Source organism: Salvelinus fontinalis, chromosome 33 (genome assembly GCF_029448725.1).
Source record: "Salvelinus fontinalis isolate EN_2023a chromosome 33, ASM2944872v1, whole genome shotgun sequence".
Classification (NCBI taxonomy): Eukaryota; Metazoa; Chordata; class Actinopteri; order Salmoniformes; family Salmonidae; genus Salvelinus; species Salvelinus fontinalis.
In genome coordinates, this window is record NC_074697.1 from 9721834 (window position 1) to 9732588 (window position 10755).

At 42.2% G+C, this 10755-nt stretch overlaps 1 protein-coding gene across 1 annotated transcript; it reads left to right on the forward strand.

Moving 5' to 3' along the window:
• The first annotated feature begins 1601 nt into the window (after nucleotides 1-1601).
• On the forward strand, nucleotides 1602-9600 carry LOC129832514 (short transient receptor potential channel 2-like). The gene is made up of 13 exons (XM_055896634.1): nucleotides 1602-1616; nucleotides 1877-2569; nucleotides 2891-3091; nucleotides 3220-3384; nucleotides 3669-3843; nucleotides 4457-4657; nucleotides 4826-4988; nucleotides 5122-5214; nucleotides 5302-5494; nucleotides 5639-5766; nucleotides 5870-5930; nucleotides 6024-6156; nucleotides 7100-9600. Exons 1-13 carry the CDS (start codon nucleotides 1602-1604, stop codon nucleotides 7531-7533), a joined length of 2655 nt encoding a protein of 884 aa, XP_055752609.1. The 3' UTR covers nucleotides 7534-9600.
• Nucleotides 9601-10755: the final 1155 nt, after the last annotated feature.

Genomic DNA, 10755 nt, shown 5'->3' on the forward strand with positions numbered 1-10755 from the left:
GACGAATTGAGGCTGTTCTGAGGGCAAAGGGAGGGGTGGGTGGGACGTTCACTTTACACAGAATGAAAACATAGAATTAAATTCTCTGAATTCCTGAACCCTCCTCCACAACACCCTCACTGTAACGGTGTTCCTCTTCATACGAAGAGGAGGAGTAGTGATTCGACCAACGTGCAGCGGGTTGTGCATGCATAATGATTTATTAACACAAAGACGAAACACGAAAACAAACACTTGGAAGGATTACAAAATAACAAACTGACCTAAACAGACTTAAACTTAAGAACTACATGTAACACGAAGAACGCACAGACAGGGAAAACAGACTACACAAAAACCGAACAAACATACCGAAACAGTCCCGTGTGGTGCAACATGGAAGACAACCACCCACAACGAACACTGTGAAACAACCTACCTTAATATGACTCTCAATTAGAGGAAACGCCAAACACCTGCCTCTAATTGAGAGCCATACCAGGCAACCCTTAAACCAACATAGAAACAGAAACATAGACTACCCACCCAAATTCACGCCCTGACCAATTAAACACATATCAAAACAACAGAAAACAGGTCAGGAACGTGACACTCACTCCCTCCTCACATACTCTGTGCCCCCTCTAAAATAATGGCTGTATGACGCCTCTGTGTCAGACATTTCCCTCCATAAAAATGGATTATCACAAACGGTCTAGCCTAGTTGTTTGTTACGAACATTTTGCTATCTGACTTAACTATTCTACCAATAGTCACTTCAAACATGATTTGTACATTATTAGTCATATAAACAAACAAACGCCAGTCTGGTTCCCAGTTATATAGAAATGCTTGTATTTCTTTTGGGAAAACGCAAACCTGTCTCCACTCACCATATCTGTGACTTTGCTCCGCTGGTCAGGTGCATGGCTTTTATCCACAGGTTTCGCGCCTCTCATTAATTGGTTCCTGCTGTTTTCATTGTCTATGAGAAATGTTCATGTTTATGCAAATTATATCTTTATACTTTTTACTTTAAATTATTTTGTATCAAGGTACACTCTGCACATAGCCTATTATTGGAGATGGTCACCTGGACTTTGTTGATGGACCATAAAATCCATGTGAACATCAGTCGATAACCTAATCATGCATTGGTCTATAAGCAACAAGGCCACAGGCCCTTTGTGGGATCTTAAAGTGCCTACATTGTTGATACACCACAGATACCCATTTCCAGGTCTGAGATCAGAATTAAAATGACATAGAAACGTTGAAGAGAAATGAGACACCGTACAAATCCTAAAACCTCGATGAGGTGCTCTGTGATAATTGGTGTACTCCTCTTGGGAGGCGTCTGTTATTGGTTGTTCTGTTGCGTTAACGTGCTCTGGTGTAAATCCCCAGTGCTGATCTACACAGTAACAGAGGTAAGAGCAGAAGCAGGCAACACAGAGGCAACAGATCTCTGCACTGACAGTCTGGAGCGTTTAGGTCTCAGTCTGTTTTCCTCAAGTACGACGTAGCAACCATTATACGTCTTACATGGACTTACATTATGCATTACAGATGAAGGTTCTCTACAAGGAGGATTTCATTTGTAGTTTGCCCTGCTAACCAACATGGAGAATATTACGGTAAGACTTCCTATGCTCTAATATTGCTGTACCGTTTATGTAAACACAACTTTTGGGTTAACACTTTGAATGTTTGAATAACTGCTTACTCTGATATATATATAGCCTACTATGAGATAAAAACAACAACTACTAATGTTACTATATAATATAAATGCCGAAAGTATTACTGAGTAAAATTGTGGTTCATAACACAGCATTCTGGATAATTGTATTCAATTACTCTACATTAAAACATGTCATGTTAAATCCTCTCTCAGCCAGACCAATGGCAGGCGATTGTGAACAAAAAGCTTACTTTCCCCCCGGAGCTGATAACAGCCATTCAGGAAGACAACTCAATTCTGGTGGGCAGCCTGCTGTCCACAGGGGACGGCATCATCCGCCAGCTGGATGAGTCTGAGGACCGTCTGTGGAGAGAAGCCCTGAACCTGTCCATCCGCATGGGCAACGAGGACATTTTCTCCGCTCTGATGCTGGGCGTCAAGTTTGACTTCAGGCAGATCTACGAGGCGCTGCTGGTGGCGGTGGACACCAACCAGCCCCGGGTGGTCAAGAGGCTCCTGGACCGCCTGGACCAGGAAAAGGGCAACAAGATGGATGTGCGCTCCTTCTCCATGGCCATATTTGACCACTCCATTGACGACTCCCAGTTTGCCCCCGGAGTGACCCCGCTCACCCTGGCCTGTCAGAAGGACCTGTATGACATTGTCACCATGTTGACTAAGAAAGGTCATGCCATCCCTCTGCCTCACTCTATCTCCTGTACCTGTCTGGAGTGCAGGAACGGTCGTCAGTATGACCTGCTGAAGTTCTCTCTGTCTCGTATCAACACCTACCGGGGCATGGCCAGCCGGGCATACCTCTCCATCACCACAGAGGATGCCATGCTCAGTGCCTTCAGACTCAGTCGGGAGCTACGCAAGCTCTCCAAGAAAGAGCCTGAATTTAAGGTATGCGTTAATTGATGTTGTGGGTAAATGACAATGTAGTACTATATTATTTCTAGTTTTTTACTCTTATTTTACCAGGTAAGTTGACTGAGAACACATTCTCATTTACAGCAACAACATGGGGAATAGTTACAGGTGAGAGGAGGGGGGATGAATGAGCCAATTTGATGATAACATTTTAACATCAAGGTAAAGTAAATCACATTTGAATGTTAGCTCAAATGAAGTCAAGAAAAGGAAGAACGAAGGCTCACATATCTAAAGGTCTGCTGGTGTATCTAGTTGTTTCAGTCTCTGTGTGTCTCTGTTTGTGTTCCTCAGCCCCAGTACCTGAGCCTGGAAGAGCTGTGTCAGGAGTTCGCAGTGGAGATGCTGGCCATGTGTCGCAACCAGAGTGAGGTCACAACAATCCTGAACAACTGTGATGACGATAATGAAGATGAACTGGACGAGCAGATCTTCGAGGAGGGGATTCCAACCCTGTCACGCATACGCCTTGCAGTCAATTACAATCAAAAACTGGTAACTACTTTACCTACCCCATACCACCTGTATTATACTCAAACTAAATTGTCTTCAAACCAATAAAAGAAGAAACGTTTATAAAATGTGAGCATGTGTTACTTTCACATTTTTTTCTCCTCTTCTAGTTTGTGAGTCATCCCATCTGCCAGCAAGTGCTGTCGTCCATTTGGTGTGGAAACATCCCAGGGTGGCGGGGCAGCAAGACGGTCTGGAAACTCACGGTGTCTCTTGGGATCTTCTTCACCATGCCTCTCCTCTGTATGATCTACTGGGTCGCTCCCAAGTCCAAGGTGAGCTAAGAGTAGGGTCTGGATTTAATCCATATCGCAGAAGTTTCGCGGAAGTTCCGAGTTTATAGCTCAATTTAAATTTAAAGGCAATGTTCCCGTGTTTGCGGAGACTGCATTCACGGTAAACACTGCATATGTCGACTCAATCGGAAATTGTCTTCACGTTTTAACGCGTATCTTCCACGATACTTCCCCCGATATTGATTGAATCCAGCCCTAGCGTAAAATACATTGCCTGACTGTTGTTTTTCAGATGTGCTGTAAGGATTGTGCTTCTGTTTCAGATTGGAAAGACTTTGAAGATACCTGTGATCAAATTCCTGCTGCATTCTGCCTCCTACCTGTGGTTCATCATCACCCTTTTAGCTGAGTCTATTTTCATGGAGCTGTACCGCGATGAGTTCGCATCCCGGCAGCAAAACATCCTCTACAACTCCCTCCATATGATCTGGGTGGTCGGTAGGTCTATGTTATGTTGTAATTCTTTACTATCAATTCATCAATCTCTCATACCACAAACTCTTTACAAATTCTTTGTAAAGTATTGGCTCCTTTATACACTGAGTATACAAAACATTAAGAACACCTGCTGTTTCCATGAAATAGACTGACCAGGTGAATCCAGATCCACTTCAATCAGTGTACATGAAGGGGAGGAGACAGGTTAAAGTAGGATTTTTAAAGCCTTGAGACAATTGAGACATGGATTGTGTATGTGTGCCATTCAGAGGGTGAATGGGCAAGACTAAAAATGTAAGTGCCTTTGAACAAGGTATGGTAGTAGGGGCCAGGTGCACCGGTTTATGTAAAGAACTGCAATGCTGCTGGGTTTTTCACTCTGTGGGAAGCATTGGTGTCAACATGGGCCATAATCCCTGTGGAATGCTTTCGACACATTGTAGAGTCTAAGCCCCGACAAATTGAGGCTGTTTTGTGGGAAACTGAATATTAGGAAGGTGTCCCTAACGTTTGGTATACTCAGTGTATGTAGCATGTTAGAGATGAAAGTTTAACTATAAATGCTATTAGCATAATATGAAAATATGGGAACGACATGATCCTGCCCCTCTAGGTTTCTTCTGGAGTGAGTGTAAGAATGTGTGGGCGGAGGGTCTGAGGGGTTACATCGTGGACTGGTCCAACATTCTGGACATGATAGTACTCAGCATGTACTTGGCCTCCTTCGGTCTGAGAGTCCTCATCATGGCAATTGGTCACTTTGTTTGCCAAGACCAAAACTTGGTTGAGAAGTGTGCCTACTTCACCCAAACAGGTGAGCTGTACATACCAACAATACATCGGTACTGTATATTATATTTAATTCCGGATCATACAACTCAATATCCTGTTATGGTATATGATCACCTAAAGTACACTATTGGGTTTAATATTACTGATCTTTAAGAATCTTCATGTATGGCTATTTCCTGGCTTATTGCAGTGCGGGATGAATGGTGGCAGGAGGACCCTCAGCTGATCTCAGAGATTCTGTTCGCTGTGACCAGCATGCTCAGCTTCACCCGACTGGCCCACATCCTGCCTGCCCATGAGTCTCTGGGTACTCTGCAGATCTCCATTGGTATAATGATAGATGACATGATGAGGTAAGACAAGGACACGTCAGGACACTTTGTATTTCGAAATGACACTCCAGAAAGTAATGCGCAAATATAAAATTGAACTTAATGTTTTTTAGTTAAAATAACTACAACACAAATCTTCCCTCTTCTCCTTTAGGTTCATGTTTCTCTTGATGATCATTGGAACAGCTTTTCTCTGTGGACTGAATAATATCTATGTGCCCTACGCAACTTCTCCACATCTTGGACGGTATGACAGTTCTAACCTTTACCAAAATCTTCCAAACCTACAGAGCTCTATGCATTCATTCCTATTGCACTTTTCCTTTGGTTTCAGCTTCAATGAAACCTTCAGCTTTCTCTTCTGGACCATGTTTGGTGCATCTAATCAAGGCTATGTGGACATGCCAGATTTTGTTCTGGCTCAGTTTGTGGGCAGGGTCCTGTATGGGGTCTTCACTCTCGTCATTGTCATTATCCTGCTCAATTTGCTTATCGCCATGATCACTAATTCATTCCAGAAGATAGAGGTATAAAATTATAATCTGGCATCGCAAATCAATAAATCAAACATGTTAACATGTGCATGATACATGTGAGGGAAACTTATTAAAAAAACAAAAACATGTTTTAACAATGTCCTCTTTGACTGCCATCCTTTTGGTCACTGTCAGGATGATGCTGATGTTGAATGGAAGTTTGCTCGTTCAAAGCTCTACTTGAGTTACTTCAGAGAGGGCTCCACTATACCGGTACCCTTCAACCTCGTCCCCACTCCAAAGGCCTTGTTCTACTTACTGAGGTAGGCTGGCCACTGACTGCAACACCGGTCTCTGTAACAAGCTTTAAACAGTGGAAATTGTCATCAAACCGTTTGGCAAGTGTTTTTTTTTTCTTTGTCATAGGAGCTTTTTCTGTTGTTGCAACCGAAAGAAAATTCCAGACTATCCTCCTATTGCCTCTGTGGTGGGTTATAGATACATATATATTTTTTACCAACCTTACTACACAGAAGCATAATCACTTCAGACTCATACGTCTTTTCCTTTACACTTCCAGTCCAACAGTACAATGAACAACAGTGGAGAGGCAGGGATGGAGCGAGTGTCATACCGCCTGCAGGTGGTCAAGGCGCTGGTACAGCGCTACATAGAAGCAGCCCGCAGGGAGTTTGGAGAGGCGACACGGAAAGGTAGAGGGACTAAATGTGCCCACAGTAAAGCATGTGTTAGCCCTATACAGGTAATGTAAACTCACATAAACTCGTACATCGCCTTGGTCCGTACAATTGCCCTTATTTTAGCGCCCCAAAAACGTAATACTTCCAGATCAACTGTAATGTCAATACCATTGTAAAGCACAATTTCTCCCCTTTCCAACAAAATCGATTACATGACTCAAACACTGCCCGTTTCTGCATAATTCAAGCAGGCAATGAGCCCCGTTGGGTCTTTTTAAAAATGGCGGGTGGGGAAGCGAAACTAATGCGTGATAGTGAGATGGAGAGATGTCGTGTGGGAAAATTGCTTTTTTCACTCGATCTGTCCAACTTATCACCTTATCGCTTCTAAAATGTAAATAAAACACTATAAAGAGTTTATATAATGTGTCATTACATACCTATTTGAAGGTTTGTGTCGAATTTGAATCAGGTTTTTAGGGCGGTGCTTGAGAATGATGATCGCATGCAATGATGATCAAAAAAATGACTATGTATCCCCCCTTACCCCCGTCACTCTCCATTTCTTGTTTTTAAAAGATGAGAGAAGTGCTACACCTGGTGGAGAGAGATTGTAAGACAGAAATAGTTGCTTTATGCGTGCTGTACGTTACGACATGACACGTCAAGATGTAACGGAGGGACAGTTATTTCAACTTTTCTCCAATACTATAGAGCCATTACCATGTCGATCAACGCTTGAATAGAAACGTAGTTCACACCCCCGATTTTGAAGTCAACACAGTCGCTACAGTCCCATTAGTTTTCTTTGTAGCCTCGTTTGAATGTCGCGGTTATGCACATTTGTACGGAATGGGGTGAGTTTACTTTACCTTGACCTAAAGTCGAGAACAGTGACAGCTACATATTGTTCTTTGTGTTTCTATCTCTCATGTTTTTTGTTGTTTTTAAACAGATGTGGGGAACAGGATCACAGAGCTGAACAAGGGGGTGGGGAGACTTCACTCTGATATGAAGAAGTTCCATCAGAACCTGCAGAACAACAAGTCCTTCGGCTCAAAGGGCGATGGAGGCAACTTCCTGGGCAAGTACATAAAAGGAGCAAAGAACAACTTTAAGAACTTTGATAAAAATGAGGCAATGGGGAATAGCCCAGACCTGTTACTAGTCAATCTGCACCTCGTAGGGGTGGTGGAGGAGGGGAAGAAAGAGGAGGGGAAAACAGAAATGATCCCAGAGGTGTTTACAGAGAAAAACACCCCCACAAACAACAGTGAGAGCTCCCCAGACATCAGCCCTGAGTCTCGTAGGGGGCAGGAGTTCCTGGAGAGAGACACAGAGAGTACCTGCACACAGGGAACAGTGGAGGAAAACACTAACATCATATAGTGATGTAATCCCTGCTATATAGCCTTCTGTAAATATTTAAAACAGCTATGCTTGCTTATTATGTAAACTGCCTACCATTATGTAAGAAACCTACTCCTACAAAGGAACCCACTCCTACATATTTTTTGGTCTGATTATGCGTGTCATAAAAATGTAGCAATTAGCAAAAGCATGTTTATGAGTAGAAAAAATAATCAAATAATTGCATGGATAACCTGATGATCAGTTTAAAATGTAGTATTTACATTTACTGTACCATAACATCTCTATATAGAGAACTCTTGTATGAAAAAACATGGTAACACTTTATTTGACACCCAGTGTCATAACACGCTATGTCATAATATGTCATAACAGCTGACATAACTTGTCATAACCAGTCATAACCTGTCATAATATGATCACAACACTGTCATGACCCGTATATTTACACCTGTTGTGAGATATATTGTGTTATTTTATGGCTGATTACAACACCTACAGTGTCAAAACCCATCTGTATTCAGATTCCTTTAGTTTGAAAATGTGTTTCTTAAATCCTTTGATGTTGTAACAAATTCTTTACGTCGTCTTTTTAAATTATTTTTAAAATAATGTGTGGAAAATACTATCACACTGTTATCAAGCATTATGACCATACTGTGTCACTTTACTTGGACTAAGAAAATACATTTTATGACACTGTTATGAAGCATTATGACCATCATAACCATATAAGCCAGATAGGCCCTTATATCAGTCATCATTCAAAAAGAGGTGGTCTTGTCCTGCTTCTGAAATGTAACATGTCTGACATCGATGTGTGAGCAATTACAATGATAATATGATATGGTGAATTTCAGAAAATGTTTCGTAACATAAAAATACTGTTGACAAGTAGACTATGGTGTAATGGAATGTTTTGCCTTGTGTGGTAGGTTTTATGACACGCATGTCTAGGTGTCATAACCAGCCATAAAATGACGCAATATATGTCACAACAGGTCTAAATATATGAGCGCTGACAGTGTTATGACCATATTATAACAGGTTATGTCAGCTGTTATGACATATGACATGGTTATGACCGTGGTCATATCGTGTTATGACACTGGGTGTCAAGAAAAGTGTTACCGAAAACATGTGGTACATAGACAGAGTAATGTAGACAGAGTAATACAGACAGAGTAATGTAGACAGAGTAATACAGACAGAGTAATGTAGACAGAGTAATACAGACAGAGTAATACAGACAGAGTAATGTAGACAGAGTAATACAGACAGAGTAATACAGACAGAGTAATGTAGAGAGTAATATAGACAGAGTAATGTAGACAGAGTAATGTAGACAGAGTAATGTAGAGAGTAATACAGACAGAGTAATACAGACAGAGTAATGCAGACAGAGTAATGTAGACAGAGTAATGTAGACAGAGTAATATAGACAGAGTAATACAGACAGAGTAATACAGACAGAGTAATGTAGAGAGTAATACAGACAGAGTAATGTAGACAGAGTAATGTAGAGAGTAATACAGACAGAGTAATGTAGACAGAGTAATGCAGAGAGTAATACAGACAGAGTAATGTAGACAGAGTAAAGTAGACAGAGTAATGTAGAGAGTAATACAGACAGAGTAATGTAGACAGAGTAATGTAGAGAGTAATACAGACAGAGTAATGTAGACAGAGTAATGCAGAGAGTAATACAGACAGAGTAATGTAGACAGAGTAATGCAGAGAGTAATACAGACAGAGTAATGCAGACAGAGTAATGCAGACAGAGTAATGTAGACAGAGTAATATAGACAGAGTAATACAGACAGAGTAATACAGACAAAGTAATGCAGACAGAGTAATATAGACAGAGTAATGTAGACAGAGTAATGTAGACAGAGTAATGTAGACAGAGTAATACAGACAGAGTAATGCAGACAGAGTACTGTAGACAGAGTAATGTAGACAGAGTAATGTAGACAGAGTAATGTAGACAGAGTAATACAGACAGAGTAATGTACTGCCTGCTTTTGAGTGTATGGGGAGATCGGACTGTGACGTTACCACACAGTAAAACAGACTACAATGTTACCCTCCAGCTCATGACTCAGTCATTTCATGTTGTTTCAATTAGAAGGGTAACTGTGTGCTTTCCAGGCTCCAGTGTGTCTGTGTACAGGTGTCAGCTTGCTGTTCACCTGCTGTTTGTGCCAGGCCTGGTGAACCCCTGGGGCGTGACCAGCCATTCATTACCAGGAGCCCTGGAGCCCAGAGGCCAAGAGCACGATTCTCTATGGGCCTGGGAAATGACTATGTTCAGGGACAACACGGTGTTAGTTACTCCCCACCCCCTGGATGATCTGTTCTACACTGGAGCCCCAGTCAATAAAAAACAATCATTTGTCAAATTAGTTTGCTTTATTGATGCTGCTCAATCAAAAGAAGGTTCTGTAAACCATGATTATACAGTACATAGGAATGAATTTATACATTACATTTTGGACATTGTACTATCTTCATTCCGGATAAAACAAAGATAAAAACACAAAAGACAATTTACCTTTAGCTATAAAAACAAAATCTGTAAAATGAGAATACAATCTGTGAAAAAAATTGCTTCCTGGGAGTTGCTCCTGATACAGTCATCTTCCTCATAGTTTTGATAGGCTGATGGGCTTCCTGGTCCTAGGGATGATAAGACATGATAGGTTGATGGAATAAAGACACAGGACGAGACCCAAATGCAGACACAGGAGGCAGATGGTTCAAGTCTTTGATATTTATTAATAGACAAGAGGCAGGTCGAGGACAGGCAGAAGAGTCAGATGGGTACAGGACGGTAGACAGGCTCGAGGTCAGGGCAGGCAGAATGGTATGGTAGACAGGCTCGAGGTCAGGGCAGGCAGAATGGTATGGTAGACAGGCTCAGGGTCAGGGCAGGCAGAATGGTATGGTAGACAGGCTCAGGGTCAGGGCAGGCAGAATGGTAGACAGGCTCGAGGTCAGGGCAGACAGAATGGTATGCTAGACAGGCTCAGGGTCAGGGCAGGCAGAATGGTATGGTAGACAGGCTCAGGGTCAGGGCGGGCAGAATGGTATGGTAGACAGGCTCAGGGTCAGGGCAGGCAGAATGGTATGGTAGACAGGCTCAGGGTCAGGGCAGGCAGAATGGTATGGTAGACGGGCTCGAGGTCAGGGCAGGCAGAATAGTATGGTAGACAGGCTCAGGGTCAGGGCAGGCAGAAT